This window comes from Hypanus sabinus, unplaced genomic scaffold, assembly GCF_030144855.1.
Source record: "Hypanus sabinus isolate sHypSab1 unplaced genomic scaffold, sHypSab1.hap1 scaffold_721, whole genome shotgun sequence".
NCBI lineage: Eukaryota > Metazoa > Chordata > Chondrichthyes > Myliobatiformes > Dasyatidae > Hypanus > Hypanus sabinus.
The window spans coordinates 52,731-73,220 of NW_026781572.1; the positions used below are offsets into that span (position 1 = coordinate 52,731).

At 43.9% G+C, this 20,490-nt stretch overlaps 1 protein-coding gene across 2 annotated transcripts; it reads left to right on the plus strand.

Moving 5' to 3' along the window:
- The first annotated feature begins 7,351 nt into the window (after nucleotides 1-7,351).
- Nucleotides 7,352-10,461, plus strand: LOC132389961 (gastrula zinc finger protein XlCGF26.1-like). 2 transcript variants are annotated; one of them, XM_059962533.1, is made up of 2 exons: nucleotides 7,352-8,354; nucleotides 8,430-10,461. In XM_059962533.1, the coding sequence occupies exons 1-2, from the start codon at nucleotides 7,780-7,782 to the stop codon at nucleotides 9,673-9,675; spliced, it is 1,821 nt and encodes a 606-aa protein (XP_059818516.1). In that variant the 5' UTR covers nucleotides 7,352-7,779; the 3' UTR covers nucleotides 9,676-10,461. The 2 variants fall into 2 exon arrangements, with proteins under 2 accessions (XP_059818516.1, XP_059818515.1); XM_059962532.1 differs by having other exon boundaries at nucleotides 7,352-10,461.
- Nucleotides 10,462-20,490: the final 10,029 nt, after the last annotated feature.

Consider the following 20,490-nt stretch of genomic DNA (forward strand, 5'->3'; position numbering starts at 1 on the left):
TATAATGTGATGTCTAAAAACAGTGATTTGGAAGTGAGGTATGATGTATTAATAAGAGAACATCTAATAATACAGAAAATCTGCTGGTCCGACACCCAAGACCCAACCAGGGCAGGTTCACTAAGTTTTACTGTGGTTCGTCACATGTTTGGAGGGCTGTCGCCTGAAAGTAATGATCATTAATCACCATCAATGTCACATAGTTCACACTAAAAATAAAAGCACAAGGGAGAAATCGGCCTCTGCAGCACCTTTTTTTCAGAGTGCTCAGTGGTTCATTTGAAATCAGGTACAGAATTTACCTGCACTTCTGATGGGAAATCTGTTGGATGTGTTTCTGACAAACATACACCCAAAAAATGTAATGAGTCAATGCACCAAGTGGATTGAACGCCAGCACTTTTGAACAGTGTGTTTCAGCCTATTCTGTTTCAATCTTTATGAAATGTGAAATAATATGAAAGGTCCAGAACAGGGGAGGGCAATCTTTTTGACATGTGGGCCACAAAGGGTTCTGAAATTTGACAGGGGGGCCAGACCAGGAGCAGATGGACGGAGTGTTTTGGTAATACACCTCATAAGAGAAAATAAAATATCATGGGATATGTAGAAAACATGTGCTTTAATTTCAATTGAAAATGAACAAATGCATTACAACAAAATATCTGTCTTTGAAGTCCCATGGTATTTAGCTATTTATTGAAATGACTTTTAAAACACTGAAAATTAAATTAATAAAATACAGCTTTTTTAAATAGTAACAGTTATTATTTTAAAGCACTGAAAATTCTGTTATCCTTCAAGGTATTATCATCATCACTCTCCTCCTGACTGTCTTTCTTTCAAAACCGGTAGGAGATGCAGGTCTGCTTGTCCTACTCCTTCTTATTCAATTGTCCACTGTGCCGAAACTCAACAGCGACCAGCACAAAGACAGAACAATGCCAGCGTGCCAGTATGCGGAGCGCGTTATTTGATCTGGAGCGCATTTTTTATTTTGAGAACGTACGTGCACCTGCGTACTACTCGTGTCCATCACTTAACAGGAATGACATGTAACATGTAAGGATTATTGAAAAAAATATTTTCAAATGCATTTTTTACATAACACAACGAAGAAACTTATTTTTAATTTCAGTGGGAACAGTGTTGTTGGTCTCCCTTTTTAGTTAGCGCATCAAAGTCTGGATTTAGTTTTGTTGTGGCGATTCTCAGGATGGATCTGAGGGGTTGGTCAGTTAACTTGGATCTGTGGCTGGCTTTGTTGATGTTCATGACGCTGAACGCCTGTTCACACAAATAGGTCGAGCCGAACAAAGAGTAAAGCGCAAATGTGGAGTAATACGCTGCACCTCAACAAAGGTCAATGTATATAGAGTGCGTCATCTATTGGGAAAATGCCAGAATTGCGGGGAAAATACGTTAACATGGTTTATTAATATAATTTCATCAAGTTCTGCAGGCCGTAGTTTGCCCATGCCTGGTCTAGATCTTGATAGAGGGCTAAAAGATTACGAGAGGCATAGACAGGGTGGATAGTCAGTACCCGTTTCCCAGGGCACCAACAGCAAACACCAGAGGGCATATGTATAAAATTAAGGGAGGAAAGTTTAGGGGAGACATCAGGGGTAAGTTTTTTTTTTCACAGAGGGTTGTGAGTGACTGGAATGACTTGCCAGGGGTGGTGGTGGAGGCTAAAACATTAGGGGTATTTAACATCCTCTTGGACAGGCACATGGATGAAAGAAAAATGGAGGGTTACGGGGTAGTGTGGGTTTAGTTCTTTTTTTAAAGGTTTATATGGGTTGGCACAACATGGAGGGCTGAAGGGCTTGTACTGTGCTGTAGTGTTCTATTCTGTGGCTCTAAAATCTTTTACATCACCAGTTGAGAAAATCATCTTTGTTCTACCTCCAATCACAAAGAGGAAATCTGCAGATGCTGGAAATCCAAGCTACACACACAAATTGCTGGAGGAATTCAGCATTAGTACTCTTTTCCATAGATACTGCCTGACCTGCTGAGTTCCTCCAGCATTTTGTGTGTGTTGCTTGTTCTACCTCCTCTCGGTCTGCATTTTTCTACCAGTGAGAACATGCTTCCACCAATTCTGTCTGGCTACATAATGATATCAAACACCTTTGCCCTGGCCAACGAGTAGCTTTCACATCACAAATGTGCCAGACTCCAGGGAGACAGACTACTGCCCTTAAAGGCAGTATTCCTTGGCATTACCATCACTGACTTCACCACTTTCAGTCACCTGGGTGAGACTTCAGGGGAAATACTTATGTACAATACTGTGTGTATTGTGGTGATGCAAGAGTTGCTGGAGAATTTTCAAGTGGGAAGAAGTGGAGTGATATTTGGAAATCTGAAATTGAAAGCATCGTTTAGCAAGAAAATCACAAATAGGTGGTTTGCAAAAGCAGCGGCGAGTAAATCCTTCATTAACCTGTTACTTAGGTTGTATGAGAGTGCAGATGAACTCAATCAAGACTCAACCGGAGGAGATTAAAGTTCTTACTGACAGTGATTTGCTCGCTGTTGAAATGAATACCTCTCTATATAAAATTCAGTTTGCACATGTTGTTGTCACTGGGTAAAAATTGTACAGCACAAGGTTTTTGCACACACTGGTCATTACAAATTAGAGGGGACATTGGTGGGAAGGCGGGGAGACCTCCAGTGTCCCTGACGCCCTCACGTAGAAGGTGTATATCCAGCTGCACTTTAAGGAGTTGGAGCTGGAAGTGGATGAATTCCGCATCATCTAAGCGTCAGAGGGTGTGATAGGTATGACGTGCAGAGAGGTGAGTTGCACCCAAGGTGCAGGACACAGGAAACTGGATGAGAGTCAGGAAGGGGAATGAGGTTAAATAGCCATCGCCGAGTACTCTTGTTGCTATCCCACACAACAACAGGTGGACACTTTAGAAACTGTTGGGGGGAATTACCTGGCAGAGGAAAGTCAAAGGGGTGATAGGGGATTTGTTAGTTAGTGGAACAGAACTAGAAAGGGATGAGTATCCTAGTGGCAAGGCTTGCTGGTACTCCCCTGCGGGGTGGGTGGTTAAACTAAAGTTGCAGAGAGGATTGGAGCCAGAATGACAGAACAGATAGTGGAGAGGTTGAATTGAATCGAATTGACTTTATTACTTACATTCTTCATACACGAGTTGTAGAAATCTTTATGTTACGTCTCTGTCTAAATGTGCAATGTGAAATTTATAATAGTTTATAATAAATAGTATGTACAACAGGACAGTCCGGATAAATAAAAGTACAATTGTATCAGCATGAATTAATCAATCAGAGGGCCTGGTGGAAGAAGCTGTCCCTGGGCCTGTTGGTCCGGGCTTTCTGGCTGTGGTACCGTTTCCCAGATGGTAGCAGCTGGAACAGTTTGTGGTTGGGGTGACTCTGGTCCCCAATGATCCTTTTTACACAGTGGCCCTTTTTACACACCTGTTTTTGTCAATGTCCTAAATAGTGAGAAGTTCACATCTACATATGCGCTGGGCTGTCCGCACCACTCTCTGCAGAGTCCTGCAACTGAGTGAAGTACAGCACCCATACCAGGCAGTGATGCAGCCCGTCAGGATGCTCTCAATTGTGCCCCTGTAGAAAATTGTTAGTATTTGGGGCCCCATCCCACACTTCCTGAACCGCCTGCGGTGAAAGTGGTGCTGTTGTTCCTTTTTCACCACACAGCCAGTATGTACAGACCAGGTGAGATCCTCGGTGTTGTGTGTGCCAGGGAACTTAAAGCTGTTCACCCTCTCAACCCCAGATCCTGGGTCAGCCTGTCTCCATTTCTCCTGTAGTCTGCAGCCAGCTCCTTTGTTTCAGTGACATTGAGGGCAAGGTTCATTTTTGACACCAAACAGATGTCATTCAGACCTCAGGACATGAAATTATGATATTGTAGCCATTACTTGGACTTGCTTGCGCCCAACAGTCTGAGGGATTTCAAGGAACAAATCTGTAGAGAGATTGCGGACTATGCCAAGAAACAAAGGTTGATAAAGTGAATGATTTTAACTTTCCGTTTATTGACTGGAATCCTAGGCTGTAAAAGGACTAGATGGGGTAGAGCTTATCAAATCTACCTTAATCAGTATGTAAAATTCCCGATGTAGAAGTGTGCAATAAGCTATTGGGAAGTGATCTAGGGCGAGTGACAGAAATTAGTGTATGGGAACACTTTGTATCTACTGATCATGAGATTCCAAGTAAATACAGAAAAGCAGAGGCCTAGACCTCTCTTGAGATTCTAAATTGGAGAAAGGCCAATTTTTATGATATTTGCAAGGATTTGACAAGCGTTAATTGGGACAGGATGTTTTTTAGCAAAGGAGTACTTGGTAAGTGGGAGTTCTTCAGAAGTGAAATTTTAAGGGTGTAGAGTTTGTATGTGTCTGACAAAATAAAAGTTGAATGGTAACTAGTGCAGGGAATCTTGGTTTTCAAGAGATATTGAGGCCCTGGATAACTTGTTCCTCTAAATGGCGCGGACTGTTGGGTGCAACCAAAACTCATTAATGACAGCCATTTCATAATTCCACTCCCGAACTCATCTGACTTTCCTTTAGTTGTCTTCTGTTGGATTCTAAGAGCTTCCTAATGGTCTTTTGCTCTTTTGTTTGCCCTCTCCTCTGCTTTTATGTTGGGTTTGGATTCTCATTTAACCCACGGTTGTGCCCTGCTGCCTTTCCAATGCTTCCACGTCTTTGGGATGTATCGATTACTCAGCTCTCGAATTGCTCCCAGAAACTCCAGTCATTGCTGCTCCATTGCCACTCCTACCTTTTCCCTTCCAAACAAGTTTGGCCAGCTTCTCTGTCACAGAAACATGGAGAAGTTCAGTACAGAAACAGGCTATTTGGCCCATCTAGTCAATGCCAAAAACATTTAATCTCTCTAATGCAACTACCTGCACCGGGATCATCACGCTCCGTACCCTTACCATCCAGGTACCTGTCAAACTTCTCTTAATGGTGAAATCGAGCTCATATTCTCCACTAGTGCTGACATCTCATTCTGCACTCTCACGACCATTTCAGCAAAGAACTTTTCCAAATGTTCCCATTAAATTTTCACCTTCCCCACTTACCCATGACCTCTGGTTTTCGTCCCACCCAACCTCAGTGGAAAAAGCTGCTTGCATTTACCCTATCTATACCCTCATAATTGTGTTTACTTCTGACAAATCCTCAGAGCAATGTATAATTTCCTTGTTTATGTTTGGAGCCTTTTTTAGGTGTATAAGATGATGAGGGGCATTGAGTGTGTGGATAGCCAGAGGATTTTTCCCCAGCATTAAGATGGCTAACAGGATGGGGCATAGTTTTAAGGTGCTTGGAAATATATGCGGAGGGGATGTCAGGGGTAGGTTTTTTACACAGAGAGTGTTGGATGTGTCGAATGCACTGCCAGCAGCGGATGTCGAGGCGGATACAACAGGGACTTTTAACACTCTCTTAGATAGTTACATGGAGCTCAGAAAAATAGAGGACTATGCGCTAGGGAAACTCCCGGCAGCTTCTAGAGTAAGTTACATAGTCGGCACAGCACTGTGGGCCAAAGGGTCTGTAATGTGCTATAGATTTCTATCATTCTATGAAATTCAAGGGAAATCTCCAAACCCACGGAGTGGTGACTAGTAGTGAATAGTGGGAAAGTTACTGGAACGTATGTTCAGGAACCGGAAATATAAGTATTTGGATAGATGTGAACTGATTAAGTATAGGCAGCACGGCTTTGTGCATGGTAGGTCATGTCTAACCAATCTCATGGAGCTACTCGAGGAAGTTATCAGGAAAGTGGATGAAGACAAGGCAGTGGATGTCGTCTACATGGACTTTAGCAAGGCGCTTGACACAGTCTCATATGGGAGGTTGGTCAAGAAGATTCAGTCACTCAGCATTCAAGATGAGATAGTAAATTGGATGAGACACTGTCTTTGGCAGAAGCCAGAGTATGGTAGCAGATGGTTGCCTCTCTGACTGGAGGCCTGTGACTAGTGGTTGCCACAGGGATCAGTGCTGAATCTGTTGTGGTTTGTCATCTGGATCAGTAATCTGGATGATAGTGTGGTTAACTGGATTAGCAGATTTATGACTGGTGGTGTAGTGGACAGCGAGGAAGACTATCATGGCTTGCAGTGCAATCTGGACCCCCTGGGAAAATGGTTTGAGAAATGGAAAATGGAATTTAATGCAGACAAGTGTGAGTTGTTGCACTTTGGACTGACCTACCAACAGAGGTCTTTCACAGTGACTGGTTGGGCACGGAGGAGTGTTGTAGAAGAAAGGGACCTGGGAATATAAGTCCTTAATTCACTGAAAGTGGTATCACAGTTAGATAGTGATGGAAAGAAAGATTTTAGCCCATTGGCTTTCATGAACCAAATACTGACAAAAGATGGATATTATGTTGACTTGTAAAAGAGGCCTAATTTGGAGTGTTGTGTGATGTTTTGGTCACCTACCTACAGGAAAGATTTAAAAGAGTTTCAGAGATTTCAGAGGAAATTCACAAGGATGTTGCCAAGTTTGGAGTACTTGGTTATAAGGAAAGATTGAACAGGTCAGGACTTCATTCCTTGGAATGTGGAAGATCGAGGTGAGATTTGATTGTGGTAGAGGGGCACAGATAGTGTAAATGCAAGCTGGCTTTCTCCACTGAGATTGGGTGGGACTTCAACCAGAGGCCAGGGGTCAAGGGTGAAAGGTGAAATGTTGAGGGGAACATGAGGGGAATCTTCTTCACACAGATGGTCATCTAGGTTTGGAATGAGCAGCCATCCCGAGTGGTGCATGCGAGTTCGATTTCAACATTTAAGAGGTTCGTGTAGGTACCTGGATGGTAGGGGTGTGGGAGTGGCAGTTTAAATAGTTCAGCACAGACTAGATGGCCCAAAGGACCTGTTTCTGTGTTGTAATTTTCTAAAAGAACCTGAAATATTACAAAAATTCACTCTAACCCCTTTTAACCGCTGTGCGGACCAACCATTCATCTCAGCACGAGTTTTTTTTATATGGTGTTAAAACTGTGGCAGTTTAAGTTAATAATACATAAAAGAAAATCCCAGGTGCACATCCACAAAGACAATTTGCGTGAGACTGTTTCAGTTACTGTGGGGCCAGGCACCCATACTGCTCAACAGGAACAGGGAATAATACCAACGGAGAGAGTCAAAATGAGCCAGGTCACAGATTGGAGGCGGCAGAAATGCCCCATTGTTATAGAGACAGGAAGAGTATCAGGGAATTGATGGTCATTCCAGGTTCCAGCACTCTGCCCAGTCAGGAGATGATTTCTCTGTCCAACTTGGGTTGAACATCACTGTAACAGTGTGATACCAGATCAAACCTTGGCAACTCAAGAATTCTCATCTGAAATGTGGTCCTAAATCCATTGATGGATTTTGTAAATCTTTTCACAGGATAAAAATGAGAAGGAATTTGTCACCGGGAATCTCAAACACAGTCCGCCAGTTTTGCTGTCTCTGTCTGGATATTTAAGAAGTCGAGCAAGGATATTCAATCAACCATCCTTCCTGCTCAGACTGTGGGGAGGGATTTATTCGGTCATCTCAACTGAAGGTACATCAGCAAGTTCACACTGGGCAGGGCCATTCACCTGTTCTGTGTGTGAAAAAGGATTCAGTTGGTCTTCCCGCCTGTGGACACACCAGTCAGTTCACACCACACCGGGCGGAGGCTGGTCATCTGTTGAATTTCTGGGAAAGGATTCACTCAGTCATTTGACCTAATGGCTCACCAGCAAGTTCACACTGGGGAGAAGCCGTTCACCTGTTCAGTCTGTGGGAAGGGATTCACTCAGGCATCCAACCTACGGAGACATCAGCGAGTTCACACTGGGGAGAAGCCATTCACCTGTTCAGTCTGTGGGAAGGGATTCACTCAGACATCCAACCTACGGAGACATCAGCGAGTTCATACTGGGGAGAAGCCATTCACCTGCTCAGAATGTGGGAAAGGATTCAGTGAGTTATCCAACCTACTGGTACATCAGCGAGTTCACACTGGGGAGAAGCCGTTCACCTGCTCAGAATGTGGGAAAGGATTCCGTGAGTTATCCAGCCTACTGAGACATCGGCGAGTTCACACTGGGGAGAAGCCGTTCACCTGCTCAGAATGTGGGAAAGGATTCCGTGAGTTATCCAGCCTACTGAGACATCGTCGAGTTCACACTGGGGAAAAGCCATTTACCTGCTCAGAATGTGGGAAAGGATTTACTGATTCATCCACCCTACAGAGTCATCAGCGACTTCACACTGGGGAGAAGCCGTACACCTGTTCAGAATGTGGGAAGAGTTTTACTCAGTTATCCCAAGTACAGAGTCATCTGCGATTTCACACTGGGGAGAGGCCATTCACCTGCTCAGACTGTGGGAGCAGATTCACTCATTTATCCAGCCTACAGAGACATCAGCGAGTTCACACTGGGGAGAAGCCATTCATCTGCTCAGAATGTGGAAAGGGATTCATTCAGTTATCCCACCTACAGAGTCATCAGCGAGTTCACACTGGGGAGAAGCCATTCACCTGCTCAGTCTGTGGGAAGGGATTCACTGATCCTTCCAACCTGCAGAGTCATCATCGAGTTCACACTGGGGAGAAGCCGTTCACCTGTTCAGAATGTGGGAAGAGATTTACTCAGTCATCCCAACTACAGAGTCATAAGCGAGTTCACACTGGGGAGAAGCCGTTCACCTGCTCAGTCTGTGGGAAGAGATTCACTCATTCATCCACCCTACAGCGACACCAGCGAGCTCACACTGGGGAGAAGCCGTTCATCTGTTCAGTCTGTGGGAAGAGATTCACAGAGTCATCCCACCTATTGAGCCATCAGCGAGTTCACACTGGGGAGAAGCCATTCACCTGCTCAGTCTGTGGGAAGAGATTCACTGATCCATCCAGCCTACAGAGTCATCATCGAGTTCACACTGGGGAGAAGCCGTTCACCTGCTCAGAATGTGGGAAGGGATTTACCCAGTCATCCCAACTACAGAGTCATCAGCGAGTTCACACTGGGGAGAAGCCGTTCACCTGTTCAGAATGTGGGAAGAGATTTACTCAGTCATCCCATCTACAGAGTCATCAGCGAGTTCACACTAGGGAGAAGCCGTTCACCTGCTCAGAATGTGGGAAGGGATTCACTCAATCTTCCACCCTACTGAGACATGAGCGTGTTCACACCGGTGAGAAGCCGTTCAATTGCACAGAATGTGGGAAACGGTTCACTCTGTCATCCCACCTTCTGGAACACCAGCGAGTTCACACTGGGGAGATGCCGTTCCCCTGCTCAGAATGTGGGAAGAGATTCACTCAGTCATCCCACCTACAGAGTCATCAGCGAGTTCACACTGGAGAGAGGCCATTCACCTGCTCAGACTGTGGGAGCAGATTCACTCATTTATCCAGCCTACAGAGACATCAGCGAGTTCACACTGGGGAGAAGCCGTTCATCTGCTTCGTCTGTGGGAAGAGATTCACTGAGTCATCCAGATTACTGGAACATCAGCGAGTTCACACTGGAGAGAGGCCATTCACCTGCTCAGAATGTGGGAAGAGATTCACTCGCTCTTCCACACTACAGAGACATCAGCGAGTTCACCCTGGCGAGCAGCCATTTACCTGCTGAGAATGTGGGCAAGGATTCACTCAGTCATCCCAACTACTGGCACTCCAGTCAGTTGTTATGAATCCCTAGGTTTTGTTTGCTGTGGACTGTCATTTTAAGAGAGAGAGATTAAGAAGGTGAATCAGTCTGATTTGCAGCTTGTTTACATCACTCCCAGCTTGTTTAGTTTTAGCTGAGGACACAGACACTCAGAGTCAGGAGATGAAGGAGAAAAAATGGAAGGATCTATACAAGGGAAATAGGTGCCAAGGGTCACTGTTTGGAATTTCCCTATGCCCACAAAAGTGGGTTAATTATCGATTCAGCGTACACAAATGTGTGGTTGTCACGTCGTTTGATCCGTATGAGTGGATCTGATTTGGGGTATCCTATGAAGACCACTGATGTGTTAACCCTTGCCTGTGTGTGGTGTGGTAATTCATTTGAAGACGATACCCCTTGTGACAAGTCACTTTGGGTGATAATTAGTATGTGGATTTGGAAGGATGACAGATAAAATCTGCAGTGACTGTTCTCTTGTTTTACCACCATGCAACCTGTGGAATTCGACATAATTGCCTTCCCTTTACATTTACCCTGGATTACAAATATCTCTTTCATCAGTTATTCCGTGGCTGAACTGAACTTTCATAATTTACCATCTCAAGACTCCAGACCTTGGTTCCCCCATGCTCAATAGTTTTGGATTTATACTTACACACATATATAAACATAACACTGTTAACTTTTGTTTATTTTGCTTAAGTTACTATATTATAAGTACATTCTAATAAAGGTAGTTTTAACATCAAAAACAGATTCCTGCTGTAGTCTCCACGAGGAAATCTGCAGATGTTGGAAATTCAAACACACACAAAATGCTGGTGGAACACTGCAGGCCAGGCAGCATCTATAAGGAGAAGCACTGTCAATGTTTCAGGCCGAGACCCTTCGTCAGGCAGTCTCAGGCAGTCCTGACGAAGGGTCTTGGCTTGAAACGTCGACAGTGCTTCTCCTTACAGATGCTGCCTGGCCTGCTGTGTTCCACCAGCATTTTGTGTGAGTGTTGTTTCAGGTGTAGTCTATTGGTGCTGATTTGTTTCAAAAGCTTTACAATTCATAACAAAATTGGGGCCTGCATCCGGGATATGAACATCTATGGGGGCGTCGTCATTAATTATCGATTTCATTGGGGAAGTCCCTTTTGATTTATTTGTGTGTGGAAAATCAGCAGCGGATGCTGATTATTGTTTGGAAGCAGCAACCTCTGAGGCATTAGAGGATGCCAGAAGGATTGAGTTGTTGAGTCTTGTTAGAAGGGTAAAACTTGTTATGTTGAAATTGACAATGAGGAGGGCACAGTTGCAGAGGATAACAGCTGAACATTATGTTTCTGAGAGTGTGTTTAAAGTGGAGGAGTTGGAGGTGTTTCCTGAAAGTAAATCTAGTGAGCTTGAGCTCCAGTATGAGTGAGAAAAATTAAAGATGGAGGCTGCGGAAAGGCAGAGGCAGTTTGAGGCTATCGAGGCAGAAAATCAGAGAGGAGGCAGAAAAACAGAGGGAGGAAGCAGAAGGACAGAGGCTATTCGAGCTGGAAAAGATACAGTGGTTGCAGCAAAGGGGTCTAGCGTTAGACTCTGGTGATGAGTTTGAGGCCAGTCAGGAAATTAAATTGGTACCTCCATTTGATGAGACAGAGGTTGATAAATACTTACAGCATTTTGAGAAGGTTGCTTAGAATTTAAAGTGGCCAAAAGAGGGTTGGTTCTCTTACAAAGGGGGAGGCTTAGCAAGCCTATTCTGCTTTGACAGTTGATGAAGCAGCTGATTATGACATAGTGAAACAGGCTGTGCTCAAAGCTTATGAGTTGGTCCCAGAATCATACAGGCAAAAGTTTAGAAATTTGTGGAAATCTGTGAACCGGACATATGTAATTTGCTTATGAGAAGTCTGTGTGTTTTGATTGCTGGTGCACATATATGATGATATATATGATGATGATAAATATATGATGATTTTAATAGCTTGAAAGAGTTAGTTTTAATTGAAGAATTCAAAAAGTGTGTCCCTGATGACACAAAAACATATTTAGATGAAAAGGATGCTGCCACTTTGCAGGAGTCTGCTAGATTAGCAGATGAGTTTGCTTTAACTCATAAGTTTAAGTTTACCCAGAATAAGAGCTTCCAAAAGAGTAGCAGGGATCACCAGGGTAAACGCGAAATTATAGCTGGGACTAGTGACAAGTGTAAGGATGAAGGGAAGCAGTTGAAAGAGAAATATTCTGGTCTTGCTTGTTACTATTGTAAGAAAGCTGGTCATATGATGGCTAATTGTTCTGTCCTGAAGAAGAAAAAGGAAAAGGTGTCAGTCCCGAATACCTGTGATCAGTCTGTTGAAGCACCTATCAACCCACAGGGTTCTGAACATTCTGTTGAGGCTCAGTTATGGACTGAGAGTTCTGACCGAATTAAGAAGGCTTTTGATCATTTTATGTCAAATGGGTTTGTATTAGTAAAGGAAGGGTGAACCCAAGAACCAGTGAAAATTCTTCAAGTTACTGGCGATTCTCAGTCACTTATATTAGACAGCATTCTAAAGTTTGGTGATGAGATTTAACACTGGTGAGGTAAATCTTATTAAAGGCATTGTGCCGTTGTACAAGGTAACTTTACTGTCAGGGTTGGTTTCAGGACCTGTTAAAATCGGATTATACTCCATTTTACCATTGGAAGATGTTGGTTTGCTGTTCGGGAATGACCTAAAATTGTTCCTGCAGTGCTATTGACAACTAAGACAACCACTGACGACCCACAGATGGATTTTAACATTTATCCTTCCTGCGCAGTAACTCAAAGTATGGCTAAGAAGTCTGCCGATGCAGACGGTTCTGTGCAGCATGATTCTGATATCCATGATAGCCAACATCGGGATTCAGGTTATGATGTCAGGGAATTTCTGCCTTCATTGTTTCAACAGGATTCAGGTCGTAAGTCTGATGAGAAAAATTTATCCCTGTGTCGGAAGGAGTTTATAGCAGAACAGAACCGAGACCCTGAGATTGAAGCTTTAAAAGAAACAACTTTCTCAGATGATGAGATTAAGAAAGTGCCAGTAGGGTATTATCTCAAGGATGGAGCGTCAATGAGGAAGTGGAGGCCACCTGCTATTCCAGCAAGTGAGGAATGGGCAATTGTTCACCAAGTTGTAGTTCCTAAAGTTATATGGCTGAAATTTTAACTTTGGCCTGCAGTCTGCCATCAGGTCGACATTTTGGAGTGAATAAAACTGTAAACAGTTATGAAATAATTCTACTGGGCTAATTTGAGGAAAGATGTTGTGACCTTTTGCAGAATCTGTCACACTTGTCAAGTTGTGGGTAAACTGAATCACTCTGCCCTATACCTGCATTCGGTGAACCCTTTTTAAAATTTATAGTGAGGGGACCTTTGTCCTTGTTAAAGGAACAGTGGATTGATGGGGATATACATCTTAACTTGTTAGACTTTGTGTAGAAGTTCAAGAATAAACTACAAGTCTGTAGTCCAGTGAGACAAAACTTAAAGATTTCTCAAAACAAAATGAAGTGTTGGTTTGATAAGTTGGCTTTGGAAAGAAAATACCAGGTGGGGGATAAGGTGCTTGCCTTATCTCCAATATTGATGAATCCACTTCAGGCTAAGTTCAATAGACCGCATGAAATAGTCTCTCAAATTAATGATCTGAATAATGCTATTAAAACACCTGACCAACGTAAACTAACACAGGTGGTACACATAAATATGATAAAGCCTTATTTTGACAAGCAGGCTCCATCTGTGAGTGTTGTTGTCAAAACAAATGAAACTGGCAACCCTGAGAATGAAGCAATTGACTCGTCTGAGAATTTTCACAAGCCAAACATGGTCGCAGTTAGGCTAATCAACTCGGTTGTTCCAGAAAACATTGTTAACAAGTCGGCTCATCTGCAGCCAAAGCAACAACAACAGCTGAAGGAAGTAATCCTGATGTTTAAAGATTTATTTCCCGATGTTCCCAAGCAAACCACGGTCGCAGTACATGATGTAGATATTGGTCAAGCCAAACCGATTAAACAACATCCATATTGTATGAACGTTGAAAAATGTAAATTGGCTGAGCAAGGAATTGAATATATGCTGAAAATGGTACTATGAGTCCTTCAGCATCAGATTGGAGCTCACCCTGCATTATTGTGCCTTAACCTGATGGTGGTGTTAGATATTGCACTGATTATGGGAAGGTAAATTCATTAACAAAAACAGAATCCTGTCCTATCCCTAGGGAGGATGATTGCATCAATAAGGTTGGAAAAGCTAAATTTCTTACAAAGATTGATCTGTTGAAAGGGTATTGGTGTGTTTCATTGACGGACAGATGTAGAGAAATTTCTGCATTTGTGACACCATCTGGTTTGTGTGAATACAATGTTTTACCTTTTGGAAGGAAAAATGCTCCAGGAACATCCCAGAGAATGATTGATTTTGTAATTCGAGGGTGAGAACACACAGATACCTATATTGATGACTTAGTTACAGGGAGTGGCACTTGGGAAGAGCATATCTCTGCAGTAGAGAAGCTATTTGACAGGCTTTCCTAGGACAACCTTACAGTTAACTTGGCTAAGAGTGAATTTGGCAATGCCAGTGTGACCTGTCTTGGCTATGTTGTCGGTCAAAGCAAGTTGGCTCCTGTTGGGGCAAAAGTCCAGGCAATTTCTCAAGTTCCTATTCTGACTGCTAAGAAGGCTCTTAGAAGGTTTCTGGGAATGGATGGATATTATCGTAAGTTCTGTAAGAACTTTGCTGCTATCGCTCTTTCTCTGACTAATCTCCTGAAGAAGCGTGAAAAGTATGTTTGGACCGAACCTTGTCGGGAGGCATTTGATCGATTGAAAGTTATTATTTGAGGTTAGGCCAATCAATGTAGTGCTGTCAGCCAATTTCATTAGCAGGTTGGAGCTGTGGGTGGCAACACAAGTCATGGGTGCACAGAGAGTAAAGGAGAGGGCCAAAGAGACAACACTGTGGGGTATGAGTGCTGAGGGTCAGAGAGACAGGGGATGGAGCCCACTCTTACCACCTGCCGGCGATCTGACAGGAAGTCCAGGATCCAGCTACACAAGGCAGGGTGAAGGCCGAGGTCTCTGAGCTTCTTGTCGATACTTCACGCCTTCGTATGGCTACTGCTCTGCCCATGACTGTAAGGAACTGCAGAGAACTTTGGAGAGCAGAGAACATCAGAGAAACAAGCCTCCACTCCATGGACTCTCCCTACACTTCCACTCCCTCGGAGAACCAGGCCATGTACTCAAAGATCCTCACAACCTGGACATTCTCGCTGCAAACCCGCTCCCCCATCGGGGAGGAGATACAAAAGCCTTAAAGTGCGTAACACCAGGCTGAAGGACGGCTTCCTGTCTGCAGTTATAAGCCAAATGAATGATTAAATGGACTCGACCTCACAATGTAACTCGACGTGACCCTGCACCATGTGTCTATCTGCACTGCACTTTCTCTGCAGCCATAATGCTTTGTTACAGTTATTGTTTTATCGTATATCAGACCGATGTACCGTTGTTATGTATCGATCTGTGTGGATGGTACGTCAGGGAAGATTTGAACTGTCGTTCAGTACATGATGATAATAAACAAATTCCCCATTTTAATTGTGTGCAAATATTAGACAGACTGAGCTTCTGCTCTGGAACCACAGAAGGAAACTGAACAGTTCTCTTTCTGAGGAACGCAAATGAATAGAAAAGGCGTTAATCTCTCATTACGATCTGCGGTAAGTGGGATCAGGTGACTGGTGGTGGGTCTCCCATATCAATATCAGAATCAGGTTTAATAGCACCGGCATATGTCATGAAATTCGTTCAGAAGTAGAACCTAATTTTTAACCATAGATTTTAACAATTGTGATTTAATATAAGAATATAAATATCACATTGTTAAATTATATAAATAGTACAAAATGAAAAAAAGATATAATAAACTATTTTAACTGTGCCGACTGTTTGACTGACTGGGTTGTTGCTTTGGAAGTAGTGGAGTGAAGCTTAACTGAACTTTACACAATGATGAGAAGCTCAGATAATTATAAAAAGCTAAATTCTCACATAAGTGGGTCAGACACCCAGAAACATCGGCAGCACTTCAGCAGGTAAAAACAGTGGAATGAAACATGCTGAAAATATTGCCGAAAAAAACCATATTGTCCACCACAACGAGAGGACGTGACAGATCCGGATCTCACTGCCTTGTCTGAACGGGGAAAGATGAAGCTCCACGTATAGGTAGAGCAGTGACCCGCAGATGCTGCAGATCTGCAGAGAAACGTGAACAGGAAACGGGATCACATGGCCGCTTCGGTCTCTCACCCCCAGACAGATGTCCGTTTACCCACTACTCTGTGGAAAGACGCAAACGCCACTCATATCTCCACTCACCTTAACTGTATTAGACATTTCAACCTCCAGGAAAAATATATCGTCTGTCCACTCGATCTATTCCTCTCGTAATCTTATAAACGTCCATCCAGTCTCACCCCAGCCTGCGCCGCTCTGGAGAAAACAACACAAGTTTGTCCAGCCTCTCGTTATAGCTCATGCCCTCTAATCCAGGCAGGGTCCTGGTAAACCTCTTCTGCGCCTTCTCCAAAGCCCCGACATCCTTCCAAGAATGGGGGCAACCAGAACTGTATGAAACACTCCAGATGTGGGCTAACTAGTTTTATAAAATTGTGTTACAAACTGTAGCGTTTTAGAAACAAACCAGCAGCAATAGAGTTCACACTGGAGTCTGGTTTTGATGTTAAAACCATTATCTTTAGTAGTATCGACTGATAATATAGTAACTTAACGAAATAAAGGAAAGTTACCAGTGTTATGTGTATATATGTGTAAATATAACTCCCAGACTATCGAGCGTGAGGGAACAATGCTCAGAGTCTTGAGATGGTAAAGTAGGAAAGTTCAGTAACACACAGAATAAATGATGGGAGAGAGATATTTGTAATCCAGGGTGAAACGTAGAGAAAAGGCCGTTACCTCAAAACAACCACCGTCGAAGTTCTTGTCCGCTGAATCCGTCCACCGACGAGTTATCAGCGAAAGTGATCTGTCACAGGAATACCGTCTTCCAGGGGTTACCACACAACATTCCCAGGCAAGGGTTAACACAAGATATTCCAAAACCTACTCCTATGGATTATACGAAGTGACAGCCACACACATTCGTTGTGGTTCCGTGTACCGATGATAAACCCACTCCTGTGGGCATAGGAGAGTTCCAAGCCTCAGCTGCGACTAACTGAAGCGATCAGCTTTTCCAGTCTCTCTCGCTCCCTCTCCCTCCCCCTCCCTCTCCTCTCTCTCTCCCTCTCTCTCTCTCTGATGGTTCAGTCCACAGTCAGCGCTGTCAGCCTGTGACTGACGTCATAGTCCCGCCTCCTCACGCCGGCGCTCTTAAAGAAACAGTCACAGTACGACCGCAGGCTCGTAACAGCCGCAACACAACTTCCCGACTTTTGAACTCAATGCTTCAACTAATAAAGACAACCATGCCATTTGCCTTCTTAACCACCCGATCAATCTGTGCAGACTCTTTCAGGGAGCGATGAACTTGGAGTCTAAGATCCCTCTGATCATCAACACTGTTCAGGGTTTTACATTTAACAGTGTTCTGTCTCATACATTCGACCTACCGAGCTGCCAAGATGATCATCACTAATCAAATCCCACTGAGATTTCTCAGGTCCTGTTGAATTTATTGCCAAGTGCTCAAGTACGGGAAGGTACAGGTACAGAGAAACACTGACTTGTGGCAGCATCACAGGCAAGTACATTCAGATAACACGCGGAACACAAATTATACGATTCTCTGTCAGTAACAGTTTATAAATATGTTTTATGTCATTAACGATATTTAAAATACATTGTGTCATGATCAATACTAAAATGTGCATTTGTGTCAATAACAGACTTGGAAATGTTGAATTTGGTCTCTGTCTCCATTCCTCCTGTAATCCACAACCAGCTCCTGTGTTTTTGTCACAATGAGAGAGAGGTTGTTTTCTTGACACCACTGTGTCGGGGTGATGACTTCTTCTCTGTCGGCTGCCTCGTTATTATTTGGGATTCGGTCGATCAATGTTCTGTGGTCAGCAAATCTAATTAGCAGATTGGAACCCGCCACTGCAGACCCACAGTGCACTATGTACTGATTGCAAAGCTACGAAATTGCATGTGAATAGCCTCCCCTCCCCCAACTCCACTCTTTCTGCCTCACCAGCAGACTGAGGCATCACACATCTCGCTGCCTCCGCCAGGATATTAAACTGTGAACAACTATGGTCAGGGACTGCTCTGTGGGGTACTCCAAACGCTACCTCCTTCCAGTCTGAAAACGATCCACTCATCCAGACACACACTACCGGCAGTTTATCATCTCCAACGAAAAAGCCTAATCACCTATTCCCGATGTTCAATACCATTGCTGTCTCTGAGTTTACCACCGTCGAATGCCGGGAGGGACATAATAATCAGAAAGTCTCTAGTCACAGCCGTGTGAATAAAATGTGATCTCAGTGGGTGTGTGGCGCATGCTCAGAATGCGAAGGAGACGGACAGACTGAGCCAAGTCACAGACTGATGAAGGGGAGGAATGATCCATTTTGATACAGAGAGGGAAGCAGAGAGTTTGATGTTGTGCCTGATGCCGGAACTGTGGCCAGTTAGAAGTCTTGTTCCTCCAACTTGTTTTGAACTGTGAAAATGTTTTATTTATACGAAGGCACCATGGACGCTAAAGTTATTTGAGTTGAAATGTTGTCCTTCACCCACTGACGTGCTTTGTAAACTTTTAACAGTGTAGAAAAGGCAAAGGATTTGTGTATGGGAATTTCAAACACAACAACACGTTAGTTCCGCTGTATCTGTCAGTTCACCAGCGCTTGAATGCCGCCGATCCTTGAATGTGGAGGCGGAGATGCTGGAGAAGACAGCGCCCCACTCGCCACAAGGAGAGCCCGAACACGTGACCATGTCCGTGATCTGATTGGATACATCGCCATGACGTTCCGAGCACTGTGACGTCAATCACTGGCTCTCATTTTGGAAGGGATTCAGTTGGCCATCACAGATACACCAACAGCTTCGCTCTGGGAAGCGGTCGTTCACCTGCTCCGTGTGTGGGAAGAGACTCATTCAGTTAACCCACCTTGTGACGCTCCGGTGTGTTTACAATAAAAAGAGGCCACATTTCTGTCCGGAGTGAGCAATGAGTTTCACTCAATCATCCCAGCTGCTGCAACACCAGCAACTTCACATCAGGGAGGAAGTTCAAATCAGCTCCGTGTTAAATGTTTAACCATCACGGTGACTGAAGGCAGCTGCAGGTTCATGAGGGACTGTTACTGTCAGATTCTGCAGTTCTTGCGGCTGCTCATGTACCCAGGACTGAACCCTGGTCACTGAGCATTGGAGGAGTCTGTTCTGCTGATGTTAGCCTTAAACTAGACTGGCGTTTAATATTGTGGATCTGTGAAAGGTAAATCAGTTCTGTATCAAATCCCGCGTCTCAGGTACTTACTGTCTCCACCACACTCACACTGTATACTAGGAAGGCCACTCGGCCCATCTGGTCCCTGCCCAAGTTTCATTTCCATATCAGTATATGCCGTTCCCCTTTCACTCTCCCTGAGATTACAGGTTGCAACTAGTCACCACTCTGTGGGATAGGAGATTTCCCTTGAATTTCATAAAATCACAGAAATATATAACATATTACCGATGCTTAGGCCCAGAATGTTGTGCCGACCATGTAATTTACTCCAGAAGCAGCCTAGAATTACCCTACCGCATAGCCACCTATTTTCCTAAGCTCCATGTACCTATCTAAAAGTCTCTTAAAAGATCCTATTGTATCCGCCTCTACCACCGTCGCAGGCAGTGCATTCCACCCACACACCACTGCTTAAAAAAATTAGCTCTGACATCTCCTCTGTACCTACTTCCAAGCAGCTTAAATCTATGCCCCCTCGTGTTAGCTGTTTCAGACTGGGAAAAAGCCTCTGACTATCCACACGACCAATGCCTCTCATCATCTTATACACCAGCATGAATTCCCTGCATGATTGTCTCCGGGCTGAACAAGACGATGAGCTCACTGTGGTTGTGACGTTGTTCAGGGCTCCGGACGAAGTTGATTAAACTCCTTCTTCGGCGCTCTTTTCAACGTTTTGGGTCATTTTCACCAATTTTAAAGGACTGTGCCTCAGACAGCTGGGTTGTTGCAATTGTTACGTACCAGCAGCAATAGATCACTAATGGAGTCTGGTTTCGATGTGAAAACCACTATCTTTATTAGTATCTACTCCAAATATAAAAGATTAAACGAAATGAACAGAAGTTAACAGTGTAATGCGTATATATAGCTCCCAAACTATCAAGCTTGGGAAACAATGCTTAATGTCTCCAGATGGTAACGTGGAAAAGTTTAGTAATCCACGGAATAAGTGAGTGAAAGGAGAGATTTGTAAATCCACACGATCATGTAGAGAGAAGGCAATTACGAAGAATTCCACACACATTCCACGCTGGGTGAACGAAATAACAGTCGCCGATGATCTTATCCGTCGATTAGTTCCGAAATCAACTTAGAAATATCACCAGGTGACAGTGACAGGAATATCGTTTCCAAGTGGTTACTACAGAACACTCGGATTCCAGGTAGGGGCCAACAAAAGTGATACCACAGGATACTCCAGCAAATCCACACATATGGATGATACGAAGTGACAGTCACACATCCGTT